Source organism: Pogoniulus pusillus, chromosome 15 (genome assembly GCF_015220805.1).
Source record: "Pogoniulus pusillus isolate bPogPus1 chromosome 15, bPogPus1.pri, whole genome shotgun sequence".
Taxonomy (NCBI): Eukaryota; Metazoa; Chordata; class Aves; order Piciformes; family Lybiidae; genus Pogoniulus; species Pogoniulus pusillus.
The window spans coordinates 5758035-5778028 of NC_087278.1; the positions used below are offsets into that span (position 1 = coordinate 5758035).

The following is a 19994-nucleotide window of genomic DNA, read 5'->3' on the forward strand; positions in this document are numbered from 1 at the left end:
ATTACAGAAAAGACGTTAAGAGTACAGAAAAAAAAAAAAAAAGCAGAACCAAAATGACAGCAATAAAGGCAAAGAAAAAAAAAAAACAAAGAAGCATAGAAAAAGCCTCATAGCCACCCCAAAACTCCTTGACAATAAGAACAAAATAAATCACAAACCCAAATCCAAGGAAACCCAACAGATTTCAGAGGGAAAAAAACAGTAGGAGATATTAAAAATTAAATTAAAATGAGATAAAGCTTTTAATAGCTGTGAATCCTATGTTAAATGGTTGAGTTATTTCAGCATGAAAAGACCTCTAAGATCATAGATTTCAGCTGTCAACCTAAGACCAATGTGGCCACTAATCTATATTCTGAAGTCCCATGTCCAGACATCTATTGAACAGGTCCAGGGACAGTGATTCCAGCACATCCTTTGGCAACATATTCCAATGTTTGCTCACCCTCTCAGTAAAAAAATGTTTATTAGTATCGAATCTGAATCTTCTCTTTCACATTTTCAAAGCATTTCATCTCGTATTGTCTGGTATTAGGGACAATAGAGAGATTCCCCCCATCACTACAATCTCATTTCAGGTAAAATGAGTACAGGGGAAAAAAAATAAGGTTGAAGTAAGAGCAGAGACTTTGTATGAACACATTTTCTGTCCGTGCACTTGGTTTGGGAGAGGCAGGGAAGGGTGGGATGGAACACAGCAAGCTCTGATATTTCTCCAGTGCAAAGAATCTTGTAAAGTATTGGGGAGTTAGAATACTTGCAGGCCATCCGTTGATGGGTAAGACAAGTCGGTGTGAAAGAATAGCGGTAGGTTTGTCACCGTCTTTCTCAGGTCCCTGTAACCTCCCCCTTTTACTCCTACCCTCGTACAGAGACACTCTAGAACTCTTTGTTGCTCTCTATCTCCTTAACTCCTACTTCCCAACCTGCAATTTGCCGGCCGTAAAGACTGAAAGCGGGAAACGTGCAAGCAGGTAGCAGAGAAGCAGCGGCAGTGACTTCTAGCTGCGGCCGCAGGAAGAACCCCGTCCGGGCCAGCCGAGTACTGAGTCCCGCCCCTCGGGCGTTCTGATTGGCCGCATGGAGAGCATGGTCGGCGGGCTTTCGGAGCTGCGGCCGTCGCCATTGGACAGGACGAGATTCGCGTGGCCATTGGGCGCACGCTCCCCGACACTCGCCTGGGCCTATCAGGAGCCGTCGGGCGCGCAGAGGAGAGAGGTATAAAGGGCAGGCCCGAGAGCGCGGGGAATTCGTCTGGCTGTCTCTTGTGGCGGCGGGGTCGTATTTCTGAGCGGAGTAGAAGAGAGAGCGGCGATGTCTGGTCGCGGGAAGCAAGGCGGGAAGGCTCGGGCCAAGGCCAAGTCGCGCTCTTCACGGGCCGGGCTGCAGTTCCCCGTGGGCCGCGTGCACCGCCTGCTGCGCAAAGGCAACTACGCAGAGCGAGTGGGCGCCGGCGCCCCGGTGTACCTGGCGGCCGTGCTCGAGTACCTGACGGCTGAGATCCTGGAGCTGGCAGGCAACGCGGCCCGCGACAACAAGAAGACTCGCATCATCCCGCGCCACTTGCAGCTGGCCATCCGCAACGACGAGGAGCTCAACAAGCTGCTGGGCAAGGTGACGATCGCGCAGGGCGGAGTGCTGCCCAACATCCAGGCCGTGCTGCTGCCCAAGAAGACCGAGAGCCACAAGGCAAAGAGCAAGTAAAGCAGGCCCGGGCCGCTGTGCCGAACACAGAAGCGAAACCCAAAGGCTCTTTTCAGAGCCACCCACAGTGTCATGAAGGAGCTTGAGTTGCTGCCGAGCAGCTGTTAGGGGCAAGGTGTGGGCGTGTTTGCTAAGGCCATGAAAGGAGGGCGGTGGGGTTTTCTACTCCACAGCTGGTCTCTCTCACTGGAATTGCGGGGGCTTTTTCAAGCCTCGGGGGCGAGGGAAGCCTGCGCGCTGCACCTCCGTTCCTGTCGGGGCCTTGTGGGGTTGTTCTCCCAGCCGGCTAAATCGGAGGGCAGCGATGCCGAAAAGGGGCTCCGCAGAGCGGAGAATCGGTCGGGGGCAGGGTCCCGCGCAGGCTTGTTGAGCGAGCCAGGGCGCTTAAGGCAGCTACAGCTCGAGCCTGTGCCCAAGCTCGGATACCGTCTGAATCCCCTGCTGAAGAGCCCCTTGTATACTAAGGGTCCGCCGAAAGCCCCCTGTGGAGTCCCAGTAATCTCCAGGACTTCCTCGTGTTTTGCAAGGTAGAGCGATCCAGCAAGCGGTCGAGAGCAGGTGCTGGTGAGCGTTAAGGGCTACTAATGGGAAGGACGCGTTGAAGGAAGACAAGAGGTGGCAGCAAAAGCCCATGCGGAACCCGTTAAGGAAGGCAGAGGAGAGAGAGGTGGGCAGAACACTAGAAAGGTGCAAGCAAGGGGAGTAGAAACAGAAAGGAAACCCAGAACGTGACACAGCTCTTTCCAAGGAAAGTGTGGGTGGCTCTTAAAAGAGCCTTTGGGGTCTTCAAAACGGTCAGGAGGCAGAAAGCTTTAGCCGCCGAAGCCGTACAGGGTACGTCCCTGGCGCTTGAGGGCATACACCACGTCCATGGCCGTCACCGTCTTCCTCTTGGCGTGCTCCGTGTAGGTGACAGCATCGCGGATCACGTTCTCCAGGAAGACCTTGAGCACACCGCGGGTCTCCTCGTAGATCAGCCCCGAGATACGCTTCACACCACCGCGGCGAGCCAAGCGGCGGATGGCCGGCTTGGTGATGCCCTGGATGTTGTCGCGCAGCACTTTGCGGTGGCGCTTAGCGCCCCCCTTGCCGAGCCCCTTCCCGCCTTTGCCTCTGCCAGACATGACAGCAAATCAACCAACACTCCGACACACAGCGGCTTGCCGGTTGCGGCGCTGGCTTTTATGCGGTTGGGTCCGACCTGTTTGAGAGCAGGGGAGGGGACGACTGGCGGAGGTGGGGCCTGTGCCGCGGGCCGTTTCAGTGGGCCCGGCGAGGCGGGGCTCTGCCCTAGCCCTTCGCTTCTCTCGAACACGTCGCCCAGGTCCCGGCTGGTTTCGCTGGGTGCATCTCTGTTTCCGCCTCTGCCTCGGTTGCTGTCCCTCAGCTCCGGTTCCCCTGAAGCGCCCTTTCCCGGCAGATTTCTTTCCGGACGGGGCAGCCGGGCATAGGCCTTATCTAGCTGGGAGTTAAAGTGTGTCTCTGCGGAAGGAGGCAGTGGCCCTGTGTTCCCGACCACCGTTGTGAAGTACCTACAGGCTGTGTCTCTGCTGTCCCTGAGGTCACATCAGAAGGACTCAACAGTACTGCTGAGAGCCAGATGAGAAACTGAAGTTATCAGGTCACCTTTGTCATCTTCTGCTGCTATTTGGTTTATACTTTGAAACATCTGAGAAATAATTGCAGTGCCTTCACCTGAGACCTGAAAGTGGCAAACGTGTTTCTCACAAAGCTATCTATGCTTGACTCTAACATTACCAATGAGTCTAGAAAAAGTTTTTTCATCACAGAATGGAAGAAGGATCTTTAGTTTGAATCCTTTGTCTGGAATGTTCATGTCAAGTCCCAGATATCCTGTACAGATTGAAAATGTGTTTCTTTTCTGTTCCAATCATTGCTACTCACTGGACAGAAACTACTCATGCCTATCAAGTGTTGGACAAAAAGGGTTAAGTCTGCTATGTGCATGTGTACCTGTGAGTTTTCAAAGGAAGGCCTGACATCAGAGTGAATGGGTACACTCTCATGTAAGATGTTTTCCTTTCACCAGTTGCTGCCAGTGACAATTATTTTTTATTTTAGTATGATTTCATGACTCCGAGAGCCAATCATCATGACTCCTAAACCCATACTGCATTTTGCTGAGTATCTTTTCTATTTTTCCTTATCCTAGCTAGGGCTTACTGGGCCTATGAGTTTAGCAAAATCCTAATATGGAGTGTTTGCCTGTGCTTGTCATGGCTTAACACAGGCAATTATCCAGAAGGGAGAGTAGATCCTTTCAGGAGGAAAAGCTCAGGCAGATCTTTGTAAATTCTGACAACCTTTTGTCTCACTGACCCTGGTATTTGCTTCTGTTTCAGTCACAATCACTCCAGGAGGGAAGGTTTGAGTGATTGGCTCTAAAAGTATAAGGCTGAGATAATTATTTCTGAGTGCTTGTCAGCTCTTATATTTTATATAATACAGTGTCTGTCTAACCCTGAGAACTGATTTATTTTTCTCTGTTGTTTCCAATTACTTGTCATTCCTTCTGCTTCAAATATATTCTCTCTACCTCTTTTAATCTACAGGAGTGGGGACTCAGTTCACCCTCCTTGTTGGTTGTCAATTTGTCTCACATCATTACACCATATAAAGCACACTTTCTACCATCATGTTGACATACATGCTGATGATATTTAATTGATGTGCATAAATGAGATTTTTCTCTCTACAAACAGGGCACAGTCCATGTAATACACGTGTCTATCACTCAGTTGTCCATCTTTCACTCCCACTGCACCTATTTCTCAACTTATGCTAAAGTCACATCCTAAAGTATGGAAATTGAAAGATGTTTTATAGCCAGTGAAATCAATTAATAAACATACAGGAAAAAAAAAACATTCAAAGCTCTCCAGCTCAAGAACATGATGAGTTCTGACCTCCAAATCCCTAGGACCTAAGGCATCATTTTGATGAGGGAATTGGTTACTGTTCCTATCTTGTTTTTCACTTGTTTCTGTCACAGAAGGAATATTGGGCCAGGTGGAAGCTTCCTGTGGATTATTCAAATCTTTGAGCGTTATCATAAGACTCTCTGAGCAGCACAATCCTGAGGCAGTCTCACTCATATTGCCTATTCAATTTTCCCCAGTCTGTATCCAGGCTGATATTCCTGACTGAAGAAATAAGTTCTACCACTACACTCTTCTTCCTCTGTCCTCTCCCAGACTTACAGCTTGTGTATCCTTGACACTAACTCAGCAGTTAGTGTCTTCTTAATACTGACTAGATGATAACCAGGTGACACTGCTGCCCTAGGAAGTGAAGGTGACAAAAAAACCCCAAACCAAAACAACAACAAAAGAAATCATAGCTAAGACAATTTGCCATGTTAGAAGAATAAACACACATTTAAAGATTAAAGAAAGCAAAAAAAAAAAACCCAAAACCCTCAAACCAAACAGCTTTAAAGTGTAAGAACAGTTTAGCGTCAAATGCAAGCAAGCATTCCTGTGCCCACTCAGTGCTGTGGCTGACAGTGGCAACCCTTGAAATCTTTGTCATGTATTCAAGTATGTCAAGCATAGATTGCAGCTCTTCCTTCATTTGAGTTTTGCTTACGATTTTTTGTGGTTTGTTGATTGGCTGGTAGTTTTTTTTCTGTTTGGGTTTTTGTTGTTGTTTGTTTGTTTGGGGTTTGGTTTTGGGTGTTTTTGTTTTTTTTTTTTTGGTGGTGGTGGTGGTTCATTTTGCTTTGTTTTCATTTTGGATTGATTTGTTGGTTGTTTGTGTTTGGTTCCCCTCCCCCCCCCCCCAGGGAGATGTTTACATAAATGAATACACCTTAGATCTGGACTGTCAATGTCAGAATTACTCAGATGTTTGCCTTGCTGATAAGCAGGCCTTTTTCTCACCAAGTCTAGATGATTTTAGCTATTAAGTTTCCTCAGCATTGGTGTACTTTATGTCAGTTTGGGTAAACCAAACCTCCCCATCTGGTTTCCCTTTATTTACCATCTCTATATAGCTGGACACAGACTGATTGCTACACCTAGATGCTCACTTGTTATTCTGCTCCTTTATTGATTTATCAATGCTTCCTTGATTCATGCACTTATCAACAAAATACTTAGGTTTGCATTTTCAGTTCCAAAACTCAACAAGGAAAATCTTCCTCAGGAAGACCAAGATTTACACTTAATAAACCTATTATGGAAATCCTTCTTTCTGAGGCCAGTTCATATAAGGGAATCACACACAAAATAGGTGAATTATAATCTTGAATGTGCCTGCAGTCTTACAAGTCTTACATAGTCTTAGAAGTCTGTGAAGCCACACTCCTGAGTTCCTGATTGTCTGATAGTGGAAGTGATGAGTGACAACCCTCATTTATATATTGTGGGGCAATATGGGTATCTGCTGGCCCCTCTAGTGCCCTAGCAGTTTGGATGACATCCTAACTGGTGATAATGCTACTCTGTCACCATCTTATCATACAATAAAATGCACTGGTTTGGAAAGAACCTCTATTGGTCATCTAGTCCAACACCCCTACAGTAAGCAGGGACATCCTACAACTAAATCAGGCTCCTTAAAGCCCTATCAAGCCTGACCTTAAAGGGGCCTCCACCACCTCCCTGGATATACTGTTCCAGTGTTCCACCACCTTCAGTATAAAGAAATTCTTCCTAATGACCACTCTAAGTCTCCTCTGCTCTAGTTTAAAAACACTGTCCCTTATCCTAGTGCTACACACTCTTCTAGACAGACCCTCTACATCTTTCTTGTGGATTCCCCTTCAGATACTGAAAGGCTACTATAAGGTCTCCTTGGAGCCTTCCCTTCTCCAGGATCAACAACACAAACCCTCTTAGGCTGTTTTCATAGGAGAGATGCTCCATCTCTCTGAGAACTTTTGTGGCCCTTTTCTGGACTCTCTCCATCAGGTCCGTGGCCTTCTTATGTTGAATGCCCCAGATTCGGCCACAGCACTCCAGGTGAGGTCTCACTAGAGCAGAGTGGCAGAATCACATCTCTATCTGCTGGCCACATTGCTTTTGATGTAACCCAGGATGTATTTCACCTTCTGGGCTCCAAGTCTGCCTTGTTGGTTCATGTCCAGCTTCTCATTCACCAGCACCCCCAAGTCCTTTTCTGCAGGGCTGCTCTCTATTATATCCTCCCTGAACCTGTGTTGATAATTAGGGTTGTTCCAACTCCAGGTGCAGGATCTTTCACTTGGCCTAATTGAACCCCATGAAGTTCACTGGGGCCCAGTTCTCCAGCTTGTCCAGGTCCATCTGGGTGACATCGTGTCCCTCTGCCATACTGACCACACTGCTTGGCTTGATGTTATCTGCAAATGTGCTGAGAGTGTGTACTGGTGATGACACTAAACAACACTGATCCCAGTATGGATCCCTGAGGGATGCCACTTGTCACCCATACTCATCCAGGCATTAAGCCATGGACCACTACCTTCTGGATGTGACCCTCCAAACAATTCCTTATCTACCAAATAGTCCACTCATTAAAACCATCTTTCAAACTAGAGAGAGTGATGTCGTGGGGCGATGTGTCAGAAGTCTTGCAGAAGTCCAGACAGATGATACCCATTGCCCTTCCCTTATTTATTGATGCAGTGACTTCACTGTAGAAAGTCACTAGATCACTCACTCAGGACTTGCCTTTAGAAAAACTATGCTGGCTGCCTCGAATCACCTCCCTGTTCTCCATGTGCCTTATCAGATCTTCTTATGGGCTGCAGCTCTGCAAGGCATGTACTGTGAAAAACATAAGCTGCAGCACAGCACTCTGAACAGCTCTTCAACACTTTCTTGCTCCTTTCTATGGGATGACTGCCAGCCTATACTGCTGGCACCCAAGTGCTATTTTGTGATACTCTTGCTCTAGAAAGATGACACAAGCAACATTATCTGGAGTCAAAACCTGCTTTACCTCCATGCAAACCAGCAAGGCAGTATCACCTAATGAGAGCATCTTTGCATGGTGTGTGACGCAGTGCTTTGGCTCTCAGTGATGGCAGAAGATGAGCCTACGCAGTGTCTGGGTGCCACCATCACTGCTTCAGTGGCAGAAAAACAGCTTATCTGCTAATTCAAATGTACCTGGAAGCCTGTCACATCAGTACCTGATTTAACACCAGCTAGGGAGGTGGTGGATTGCAGACCAGCTGTACATGCACACTTTGCCCCTCTGTAAGTACAAAACATGATTCTGGCTGCAGGGACAATATTAATTGGACACATATTACAGAATCAGAGAGTGGTAAGGGTTGGAAGGGACCTCTAAAGACCATCTAGTCCAATCCTCCCTGACAAAGCAAGATCACCTAGGCCACACAGCAACACATCTATGTGGGTTTTGTGGGCTCCACAGTTCTCTGGGCAGCCTGTTCCAGTGCTCCATTGCTCTCATGGTAAAGAAGTTTTTCCTCGTGGTAAGACTGAATTTTCTGTGTTCCAGTTTGTATCCATTGCCCCTAATCCTACCACTGGAAACGATTGAAAAGAGATTGGTCCCATTATTTTGACACCCACCCTTAAGGTATTTGTTAAGTATGTATCAGATCGTCTCTCAGACTTCTCCTCTCCAAGCTATGCAGCCCCAGGTCTCAGCCTCTCCTCGTAAGACAAATGTTCTATTCCCTTAATTATCTTTGTATCCTTCTGCTGGAGTTTCCAACAGTTCCCTGTGTCTCTTGAACTGGTCAGGTCAGAACTGGACACAATAGCCAAGATAAGGCCTCAATAGGGCAGAAGTAAAATGACAGGAGGACCTCCCTCCACCTGCTCCCAGATGGTTCTCACCCTCTTAGCAGCATTTACAGAGAGCACTGGCACATGAGTGAGTGGAAGGCAGAAAGCAAATACAAGTCCTGGGGTGCTGTGGGAAAAGTGAGCTGCTCAGCACAGATTTTTTGATATCTAACTGTGGGGATCTTTTCTCTGCTTGTGTGTGAGAGGAGTAAAGACTTGTTAACCTGGTGAAGTCCCAAACAGTAGAAAGCAAAGTGCTTCTTTTTCTCATTAGCTCTTCTGAGAAGAGCTTTCTGCTTCAGAGCTCTTTTTGCTCCTCTCCTCTCCAGCCATTTTCCCCAGTGCCACCTAACTATGGACATATCCAGGTTTTGGACAATAGATTCTCAATTTCTAAATTGCATGCCACGACTGTAATGAAGAGAAGCCACAATAGGTGCCCCAACCCTTAACCAAAAGTACAGGGAGGAGTGTGCAGCATTCCAGGAAGCTGAGTCTCTGGGGACAGTCATCTATTGCCCTACCTTGTTTATATTGCCCACTATAGATGTTTATCAATATGCTGGATTAAATAAGGCCTTGTGTGGCCTCAATACACTTAGGAATCTTACCAACAGTAGCATCAGGAACAGCAACATTATGTGGCTAGAGACTTGTTTGCTGAGCTGCAGTGAGTTTGCAGCTTAGTTGGTTAGTTAAGGGTTAAAAGCTGTTAAACTGTGCTGGCTGGTTGGCTCACATAAGTTATTACATATGTAACTCAGATGAAGGATGAAGTTGCTGAGGGCAAGTAAGAAATGGGTGTAACACTGTAATAGGAGCGTAATCACAGCAGGGAGTATTTACACCTCTTTCCTGTGGAACAGGTATGCAGGAGTGTAGCACATAATGTAAAGCCCCTCACCTAAGTCTCTTTGGAAATTGCTTAAGGATGGAGAGGGGCTGTGGTGCATAGTAAGCATATCAGCTGTACTGCCTCCAGCTGTCCAAGAATGACTGACCCTGGACTCACCTACAACAACTAGAAGCCTATTAGCACATCTGTGTGGCTAGCCCTCATGCTAATGCTTTCTAAACAAAAAATTGCTTGAGAAGAATAACTACTGTGCTACCTCTCACTGTTGCAAATACATTTAAATATAACCCAGACCTCATTTTCTTAGGGACAAGTACTGGCAGATCCTAAACCGGAGATGGGAATGTTTGATAGCTCTCAGGTGTAGTGCCAGTCCTCGGCCGTGGTTCACGCATCTCCTCGTTTAAGCCAAGCCGACTTAATGAATATCTGCAGAAGTTGGACAGGCCTGAGTATCTGAAGGGAAGCAACTTGCAGGGTTCAGACTGCAGTCTTGTGTAGGTTTGTGATGTAGTACAACCTGCTGGGGTGCCTATGAGGCCAGAAGGACTGAAGTCATTTCAGTGTAGCAGGCATTACAGTGATTCTCTCTTCATAAGTATCTCTAGACACCCTGACATCACTCTCCTCTTTTAATGAATGATAAATTCTGCCTCGTTCCAGTTTCATTAGTAAAGTCAAACTCTCTGTCAGTCTACGTGGAGCCTTCTCTATGAAGTCTTTCTACAAAATGCTACACCTAACACCAGAATTACTTCCTTCTGTCCTTTGCCATTTTTTTTCTTTGCCTGAATACCTCTGCCCATTCCTTTTAAACTACCTGCTCTGATTGCAGAGTAAACTTTTCAAAGATTGCCAAATGCACCTTCACTTTCCTAAAAGTTGTTCCTGTATATATGTGTTCCAAGCAATAGTTCTACACCCCCAAAGTTATTTTGTGTGTTTACTACAAAGCCATTAAAAAAAAATCATAGCTTCTTTCTGTGTCATGAAGTTTCTGAGCTTATTCCAGTTTATTTTAATGTGGTGGACAGCAACAGTTGAAGATCAGAAGTTGTCATGTGTATTATTAGAGGTTCTCTGTTGGGAATGGGGAGAGGGTAGTAACTGCTGGGACAAAAGTGATGGTAATCATTTTAGCCACCTAATTTTCAGTCACCAATAAACAAGAAGTAATACCCTGTGAAGCCATAACCGAAGGCTGGAGTTAAATCTCCTCCAGTGAAAATTACTGAAGTAAAAATGTATCAGTTCAAAAAGCAGGATTAGAGAGAGAAGTGGACTATGAGAGTTTTGATTCTGCTGACCTGTCATTCATGATCTACATTTTTCCTCTGTCTCTGTGCTATGAAGTGTCTTGGTAGCTGCTGAATGTCATCCACTCTCAACATTATCACTTTATTTCACTATGTAGTTAAGTCAATAAAAAGTCACATTCATGCTTGGCAAACATGTTTAGGATATGGGCTTTATATGTTTATGTGTATACATGTATGTAAGTGTATATACAGACACATATATATGTATATATATGTATAAGGATACATATAAAACTAGATAAATTGGAACAGTGTATCTTCAATACCCACATGCACTACAACTCATTTACTTTCTGTATCCTTATTTCATATTACATCACTTTCACAAACAGGACCTTGAACTGAAACTTCCAATTTAATTACTCTTCCATTTATCTTTCCACTGAAGCACTACAGAGCTCAGGTGCACTTTTCCTGCAACATTTTTTCTGCCTTTTTTTTTCATCTAGAGGGTGCAATTTCTGCCCTCATTGCATTTATCCATAATGTTGCATTCAGTGAAACCAAGTTTTACAGTAAAGATAAATGTTTGCTTATTTTATGTGCTATTAATATTTACAATTTAGCCACTGTAAATGAAAAAACAAGGTGGAAAGAGGATTACATTTAGTCTAAATTACCTTATTTATGCAATCTGAATTTTTGGTTGCTGATATGTGCTTAAATGCTGTGTTCACAACATGTATTTTGTCTGGTAATATCAAAGGAAATTAGAGGGCAGAGCTGAAGCGCAGTCTTTGTGATTCATAAATCAAAAGGCACTACAAAAGTGATAGATAATATAATAGTTTATAATCAAGTATAGATTAATGAACTATTATTCCAGAGGTCTGTACTGTTCAGCATACTGCATCATCTTCCAGCAGATATCAATATTGAATTCTTCCTGGTTCTTTAGGAACGACCTATGGCCTACCTCTCCCCTTTCTGAAACTTGGATTATCACAAAGTGCTCTGCTTATATCCTAACAGCATTTCCTCATCTCAATGAGGGATGTAAAATGCATAATGCTAAATTAGGTGTTTTTTTTCCTCTGTGGAGTGGGAAGAGGATTTCAGAGTTGGCATTAGATAAACCTTTGTGTAGACATAATATGTGAGATGAGTGAAAAAAAAAGAAGCAAAAAACCTCCAACAAACACAAAATGACACCCACTGGTAATACTATTTAAAATTTCACAACTATTAGAGAACATACATAACAAGGCAATGCTCTCTGAGCAGGAAGACCATAACTGTGTCCTTGCACATCTTAAATTACTTGAGAGACAAAGATGATTTCAGTAAACGTCACCAGAACTTTAGGAGTTTGCTTTCTTTTACAAACCTGCAGTTTTTTAACATCAAATGATGTTTGCCTTGCAAGTGATACACAACATGAGAAGCAAATAGCTTGATTAACTTAATAATTGTTGTAGATATTTGTATGGAAAACAAACAAAAGAAAGAAACCACCCAACACAAAGTAGCAGGGTAAGTTTGCCTCCCTGCTACTGAAATTCCAGGGAGACAAAATAAAACAACTGTATGCTCATAAATGCCCAGATATAAACATGTTGCTTATGATTCTCTAAAAAGAGCAGTGGCAGGTTGTACGAGACACTATTTCACTAGACTTTAGCGTTTTAGGAGGTAAAACACATGGTCAAAGGAACCGGTTCTTAATCCATATTCAGAGCTGAAAGAGGAGTTTGTGTTACTTCCTCCTCTTCAAAATCAATTTAAACTGTCAAAATAGCTTTAAATCATCAGGTTCCAACTTTGACCTCAAGAAAACCCTCTAAAGAATCAGACTGAGCCGTTTCTGTAACGTTTATGTCAAAAGGAAATTTTTAATTTGCAAGGAAAAACAAAAGTTTCTCTCTTCAGAGGTCTCTCCAGCAGCAGCACACGGGATTTATCGCTTCTCCTTTAACTTACTCCGTGTGTTTGAGGCTGGAAACTCTCCCGAACGCAATTACCTGCTCTTCTCCTCCCTCACCGGGGAAATGGGGCGATTTGGTGGCAGAAATTCCGAGGAAAATACACTTTTGTTAGCCCAAAGAAACACAAATCGAGCACACCGAAGAGCTCCCCGGCCGTGCAGCGGGGCGGGCTCTGCAAAGCACCAATCACCGCGCGGCTCCTCACTAAAAATACGAGCATCTGACCCGCTCCAGCCCAATTGTGTTCGCCTGCTCCGCAGAGGACGCTGCTGCCATGTCCGAGACCGCTCCCGCCGCCGCCCCCGATGCGCCCGCGCCCGGCGCCAAGGCCGCCGCTAAGAAGCCGAAGAAGGCGGCGGGCGGCCCCAAAGCCCGCAAGCCCGCGGGCCCCAGCGTCACCGAGCTGATCACCAAGGCCGTGTCCGCCTCCAAGGAGCGCAAGGGGCTCTCCCTCGCCGCACTTAAGAAGGCGCTGGCCGCCGGCGGTTACGATGTGGAGAAGAACAACAGCCGCATCAAGCTGGGGCTCAAGAGCCTCGTCAGCAAGGGCACCCTGGTGCAGACCAAGGGCACCGGCGCCTCCGGCTCTTTTCGCCTTAATAAGAAGCCAGGAGAGGTGAAGGAAAAACCTCCTAAGAAGCGTGCAGCCGCGGCCAAGCCGAAGAAGCCAGCGGCCAAGAAGCCTGCCAGTGCTGCCAAGAAGCCTAAGAAAGCGGCAGCTGTGAAGAAGAGCCCGAAGAAGGCCAAGAAGCCGGCGGCCGCTGCAGCTAAGAAAGCAGTCAAGAGCCCCAAGAAGGCGGCCAAGGCAGGCCGCCCCAAGAAAGCGGCGAAGAGCCCGGCCAAGGCAAAAGCGGTGAAGCCGAAGGCACCCAAGCCCAAGGCGGCTAAACCCAAAGCAGCTAAGGCAAAGAAAGCAGCGGCTAAAAAGAAGTAAATTACCCCAGAAGAGTCTTGCTCTACACACTTTGTTACCCAACGGCTCTTTTAAGAGCCACCCACACTTTCCTTAAAGGAGCTGAGACACTGAGGTCAGTAACCAGCAAGGATCCATAAGTCGTCAAAAGGTCTATTGTATATTTACCCCTCCCTGCTCCCTACAATTACCGAAAGAAATGCTAAGGAACTCGGTGCAAGACGTCGGCTTCAGGGAAGTGTAAGACTTGTACGTGTTTTTTCCTCTTTCTGATGAGTAACTGGTTTGACTACGAGGAAGCAACGTTTTATAATAGCGAATTTGATAAAAATGGGATGTATGTTTTTTTAAAGGATGTATTTTTTAACAAAAGTAATGCAATTGCCAGGCACGCTACTACTGAGCCATGTCTAATCTACTGTATTGTTTCTCGTAAGACGTGTCTATAAATGGATTTATCCATGAGGGGGAGGAGGGGATGGGTTTCCTTAATGACCCGAAAGGAAGCCAGCATGTCTTTCATTCCTTTTGTTCCCGCTGAGAAAGAAAAAGAGCATGAAGTATTGAAAAAACCCGCCCTGCCCAAGGATTGGCCAGAGGAGAGCCCGGCCTGCTCTCCTTCCCTCCCCACTCCCACTTCCCCCCCGAAGCTCTTATCCGCGGTGCTGTTTCAGCCTCTGAGACAGGAACGAAACAGAAAGAATGAAGGGGTGGGGTAGGGCCGGGAGATGTCACAGAAAGAATTCCCTTGTTGGCGGGTTATAATAGCTGAACAGAAAATGTCTCATCCCGGAAACTGCTTTCAGAGGACGTTTTGGCACGACTTTAACGACACCATAGCAAGCGTCATTACTGTCATCAAACCAAAATTACTGTTAATAAAAATGGGAAAAGAAAAAAATGGGTTGAGTAATTAATGTTCCAACTTTTTAACCAAAATGCGGGTAAGTGCGCTCTTTCATGATTTTGTGGGTGGCTCTGAAAAGAGCCTTTGGGTTACTTTCTCTGGAAGAGACGTGTCGCCTCTCCCTTATGCTCATTTGGCTTTAGCCTTGTGGCTGTCGGTCTTTTTAGGCAGCAGCACGGCCTGGATGTTGGGCAGCACTCCGCCCTGCGCGATCGTCACCTTGCCCAGCAGCTTGTTGAGCTCCTCGTCGTTGCGGATGGCCAGCTGCAAGTGGCGCGGGATGATGCGAGTCTTCTTGTTGTCGCGGGCCGCGTTGCCTGCCAGCTCCAGGATCTCAGCCGTCAGGTACTCGAGCACGGCCGCCAGGTACACCGGGGCGCCGGCGCCCACTCGCTCTGCGTAGTTGCCTTTGCGCAGCAGGCGGTGCACGCGGCCCACGGGGAACTGCAGCCCGGCCCGCGAAGAGCGCGACTTGGCCTTAGCCCGCGCCTTCCCGCCTTGCTTCCCGCGACCAGACATTTTCGTTTGTCCGCTGGTTTCAACGAGCAACCGACAGCAATACACAAGAAACAACCGGAGCTCGTCAGCTATAGCCTCGTTTTCCCGCCTCGTCCCTTCGCTGATAGGCTGAGAAATAGGTCTTCTCAAGGTAGCCAATGAGGAGAAGGATCGTATTTTCACCAATCAGGAAAGGGGACAGGGCTATTTTGACGCGTGTTTGTGGTCTGACCAATCAAAGCGTGAACACAGCAGTCCCTTTATTTGCATACAGCAGTCTACAAAAAGTAGAACACGGCTGACGTTTATATTCGACTTCGGTTTTGCCGCCGTGGGTGGAGTTGTGTGCGAGACCTGTGTCTGCTGCCATGCCTGAGCCGGCCAAGTCCGCCCCCGCGCCCAAGAAGGGCTCCAAGAAAGCCGTGACCAAGACCCAGAAGAAGGGCGACAAGAAGCGCAAGAAGAGCCGCAAGGAGAGCTACTCCATCTACGTGTACAAGGTGCTGAAGCAGGTGCACCCCGACACGGGCATCTCGTCCAAGGCCATGGGCATCATGAACTCCTTCGTCAACGACATCTTCGAGCGCATCGCCGGAGAGGCTTCTCGCCTGGCGCACTACAACAAGCGCTCCACCATCACGTCGCGGGAGATCCAGACGGCCGTGCGGCTGCTGCTGCCCGGCGAGCTGGCCAAGCACGCCGTGTCCGAGGGCACCAAGGCTGTCACCAAGTACACCAGCTCCAAGTAAACTGCCTGCACCTTTAACCAGATTTGCTCTTAACCCAAAGGCTCTTTTAAGAGCCACCTACTTTTTCATTAAAAGGGCTGTATAGTCAAATTATAAGAAAGTTCCTTTTTTTTTTTTTTTTTTTTTTTTAACATGTTCGTATAACCACGTTTGTCTTAGAAGAATAAAAAGGCTTCAGCCGTTTTCTAGTCGGGAAGTTAAAAGCAAAATTCATCGCTATATTTAACATCTACCACTTGATGGTGCTGTTTGTTTTGCGGCCGAAGTGAGAGCTGCCTACAGTGCTCTGTGGTGCAGCAAAATTTTACGTAGTAACAAGTGGCATTTACCTTAATAATCTGTTATCAGTAGTCTCATTATTAGTACTATACAGAAGTACAGAAGTCTGTTTTGCTAGTAGCCCGTGTCCTGGGGGGCAGAAGTGAAGGGGGCCCACTATTAAAGTTAGGGTAACTTATGTTTATCTTCATTTTTTAAAAATAATTTTGTTGTGTTTATGATTTTTACAGTAACAAGTTTATGAAGTCGGCCTCCAGCAGCTAATTTTAAGTATCTTATGATGCTTTTAATCAAGTTAGTGGCATACGTACAGAAAAGGTCTGTTAGGCACGAAATAACATTCACCTTTGCTTTGTGCTTTTTGACTTACAATGTGACTTCTATACTGGAGCAGAGGAAGGAGCTGTGTGATTTTCTGTACAAATTGCATACACAATATATATATTTCTTTAAATTGTTGAAGATATGTTGCTGTGGTGTTTCTCTCATAAATTCATCATCACATTGCCCCCAACTTTTCTGACCATTCAAACCATTGTACATGCTCTTTTTTCTGTTTGAATTTGCCATCCTACTTGCATTGAATGTAGATTTTTGTAGTTGAAAATAGGAAAATGGGAGGAAACTATTCCCAGGATATGAAGGCAGCACACAACAGAGATTTCAGGTTGAATTCTCTACTTCAGACAGAGAATCTTGCACCACCTTTGTGCAGGATAAAAGTTATGACAACATGCATGCAGCTTGTTTATGCATCCTTCTTGAGTTTTTGTAGCACGTAGAATGCTAATGCTGTGCATGATAAAGTCGTTTTTACCTTGTGCACTTGGGGTACACAGAGTTAGCATCTTTAATCATCTCCCTCAGAAAAGAGGACAAGAATTACCATAGGAATGGCATCGCCACAATCTTTTTTACACTTTGAAATACATCTTTACATAAAGCTGTAGCCTCCAAACACCAGAAGACCAGACCTGCAGAACACATGCAAACCTAGCTGCTAATTTGTCTGCCTTAGTTCCACTCCCTATGTTCCCTTGCACATTAAACTCTGCCTTTTTTGAAATTGCTGGGACAAAATCCACGAAAGAAGTGAAGTGGTGACGTGAGTGTAAAGCATATGTGTTTAACATCTTAACTGATAGCAAATGTTGCACAAAATATCATAGGTTGTGTATGTGCTGTACTTCAGGCTTATACTAGCAGCTCCTAATTGTGTATTTATTGAAGGGACAAAAATCAAACTTTGAGAGTTTCTGAAATGTAAATAATCAGTGAGCAACACTTTTCATAACATCCTGATGGCAGATAAGTCTTTTACTCTTCCCCCCCCGTCTTTACACTCTCTTCCACCTGAGAACATCTGTGTGAAAAAAACACATTTCTCAACATCTTTCTGAAATGGCACAGGGTATAAACGAGAGGGGACATGAGGAAGCTTCAGAATAATCGAGGTTTATCTGCATCATTTATTTGAATTCCCACACCGCTCCCCCTAAACTGGATGGGTGACCACGACTGCAAAGTGGCATTTGCTTTATCAGCAAACGGCCTGAAAGAGAGAGGGTGGGGATCTGCTGGGAGGGGGCTTCGGGTCAGAGGTGGTGCATTGCTGTCCTGCCTCTTAGCCCGGAGCGCCGGCATGTCAGAGTTGCTAAGTGATCCCATTCACACGTTGCTTAGGGAGGCAAATTTTCCTTTGTTCCTTTTTCACTGGCGTTTGCACTTTCTTAGTCCATAGGGCTCCTGTAAAACCGAATCAACGTTAAAGAAATAACCCGGAATCTGCTTATCTGAGGTAGCAAGTGTTCACATTTGCCTTATTAAGAAATACATATACACGTATTTTCAACATTAATGTGCCCACTTACTCGGTTTTTCTTTGATTCATAGAATTGTTTGAGTTGGAAGAGATTATCTAGTTCCAACACCTCTGCCATGGGCAGGAACATCTTTCACAAAATCAAGTTGCTCAAGGCCCTGTCCAACCAGGCTTTGAACACCTCCAGGACAAGGGCATTCATTTCCCTGGGCAGCCTGTTTCAATGTCTCACCATCATCACTGTGAAGAATTTCTTTCTAATAACCAATCTAAATCTATCCTCTCCCACATATGGGTTTGATAAACCACATCTACAATAGATCTTCATAAAAGTATCTGACTGTACAATAGTGGTTTAGTAGTGGACTTGGCAGTGATGTGTTAATAATTAGACTCGATTTTAAAGGTCTTTTCTGATCTGAATGATTTTATGATTGTCTAATTCTAGCATACATTTGAGGCTTTGTGGCCCTTCTCAGTTTAGATACCATGTAGCCCTATTGATTTTGGGAGGGAAGGTTGGGGTTTTCTTAGATGTTTGGGTTTTTTTTTCCCCAGATAATTTACTTGAAGATAGAGGTACATAGTGCCTAAACATACTCCATTATTTCTCTGTTGCAGAGTAACTACAATAATCATAATATCTTCTGTACTGTTTCATTTGTTACTAGAGCATTCATTTCTTTATAAGGGAAAAAAATCAAAATATTGTCATCTTTAATATTTCTACAGCCTAGAAATCAAAATTTTAATCCTCTCATAGATGGTCAAGAGAATGCTAAGTGTAACCAGTGATTTCCAAAGGGTCCTCCCATATTTTGCTACAACGCCCAGTGATTCCATTGTGATGATGACAAAAGTCACTATGTAGAAGAAAGAGATACAGATGGGAGTGAGTCCTGCCTCTCTTGCAAATGAATGAGCTTATCACTTAGCCTCAGGAAAGTTAAATTCGGTTAACACTAGACCCATAAAGATCTTAGCCTACATCTCTCTTTTTCTTGTGCTGAATAACAGAGATTAGGAAAACTGTGGACGGGCTGAAGCGTTCCTCTTGCTGTCCGTGGAGGGCCCCAGGGAAACCAAGATCGCAATACATGCAGCAAAAAAACGGCAAAAGACTGTGGGGCTGGCTATAAAAGCTGCTAGAAATCCAGCTAAAGAGAAAACGGAATCAGGCGAAATCAGAACAGCATCAAAGCAAATGAACTAATTTAAGGCAACGCTTGTCCCTGCTGAAAGGGCAACAACTCTTCCAAAAGCTACACACCCTCTTCCCAAGCTACAGGTATGAAACCCCTTGTATCTGGTGGAGAAAAGCGGCCATCACGGTCAGAAACTGAAAAGTGAAAGGATTTGCCCCAGTGTAAGCCAGCAGCCGCCACCATGGTAGCATGTCACATCAGGCAGTTTAAAAGTGGTCGCCCTGTCCTGCCTAACCCCATTCCCTTACAGTTAATTCTGTCAAAGAAAGCCAGGGGGACTTTCTCACATGATAGCAACTAAAAAGCAGCAATAGAGGGAAATCAACACGGGGCCCGAGGCAAGAATTGTGTCAGGGTGACTGCCAGTACCACATGATTTCTGCAGCGCAGTTTGGTATTTTGTATTGCATTGTGGGGTTTTGGTTGGTTGGGTTTTCGTGTGTTTGTGTGCTTGTTTGTCTTCTTCTTTGCCGTGTGTCCTTTTCAAAGTCGATGCTGTGGCAGACAGCAAACTCAATGTTGACCATAGTTGTAACAGCAACTAGCTGCTCCTTGATACTAACTCAGCAGAACAGAACTAACCTAGATCATTAATAAAGCTTTTGCTTATAAGACTCTCTGGAAAGCGGAGTGTAGAGCATTTATGAGTGGAGACAGTTTGCTTAATAGGAAACACAATGTTTTTACTGCAATATCATACAAAACAAGCCAATTAGCACTGCAGACACGTTTAAAATGTCCAGACTTTCTCAGAAAGCATGCAAATATTTTAATAAAGATAAAATAATAGCTGTTAAGGCAAACAAGTAACTAAATTGCAATCTCTTAGCATATCACACTTTTGAGGCAGCATTTAGAATAAAACGTCCCTGAAAAGAACAAAACCAACTCAAAGCAACCCCCCCCCAAAAAAAAAAAACCACCCAACTAAAAAACAAACAAACAAACAAAAAACCAAACAGGCAGGAATGCGGAAGAACAGAGCTCAAGCAGACACTTTACCACTTCACAAGTTTCTGCTACAGTTCACCAGAATCAAACTATGAGTGA

The 19994-nt window shown here is 45.3% G+C and overlaps 5 protein-coding genes across 5 annotated transcripts; 3 read left to right on the forward strand and 2 right to left on the reverse strand.

Moving 5' to 3' along the window:
• The first annotated feature begins 1242 nt into the window (after positions 1 to 1242).
• Positions 1243 to 1766, forward strand: LOC135181726 (histone H2A type 2-C). Its single transcript, XM_064155054.1, has one exon. It carries the CDS (start codon positions 1315 to 1317, stop codon positions 1702 to 1704), a length of 390 nt encoding a protein of 129 aa, XP_064011124.1. The 5' UTR covers positions 1243 to 1314; the 3' UTR covers positions 1705 to 1766.
• Positions 1767 to 2461: 695 nt separating this feature from the next.
• LOC135181738 (histone H4) lies at positions 2462 to 2869 on the reverse strand. Its single transcript, XM_064155067.1, has one exon. It carries the CDS (start codon positions 2826 to 2828, stop codon positions 2517 to 2519), a length of 312 nt encoding a protein of 103 aa, XP_064011137.1. The 5' UTR covers positions 2829 to 2869; the 3' UTR covers positions 2462 to 2516.
• Positions 2870 to 12822: 9953 nt separating this feature from the next.
• On the forward strand, positions 12823 to 13567 carry LOC135181718 (histone H1.01). Its single transcript, XM_064155044.1, has one exon. It carries the CDS (start codon positions 12846 to 12848, stop codon positions 13503 to 13505), a length of 660 nt encoding a protein of 219 aa, XP_064011114.1. The 5' UTR covers positions 12823 to 12845; the 3' UTR covers positions 13506 to 13567.
• Positions 13568 to 14475: 908 nt separating this feature from the next.
• LOC135181729 (histone H2A-IV) lies at positions 14476 to 14925 on the reverse strand. The gene has a single exon (XM_064155057.1). It carries the CDS (start codon positions 14908 to 14910, stop codon positions 14521 to 14523), a length of 390 nt encoding a protein of 129 aa, XP_064011127.1. The 5' UTR covers positions 14911 to 14925; the 3' UTR covers positions 14476 to 14520.
• Positions 14926 to 15145: 220 nt separating this feature from the next.
• Positions 15146 to 15738, forward strand: LOC135181730 (histone H2B 1/2/3/4/6). Its single transcript, XM_064155058.1, has one exon. It carries the CDS (start codon positions 15258 to 15260, stop codon positions 15636 to 15638), a length of 381 nt encoding a protein of 126 aa, XP_064011128.1. The 5' UTR covers positions 15146 to 15257; the 3' UTR covers positions 15639 to 15738.
• The last annotated feature ends 4256 nt before the right edge of the window (positions 15739 to 19994 follow it).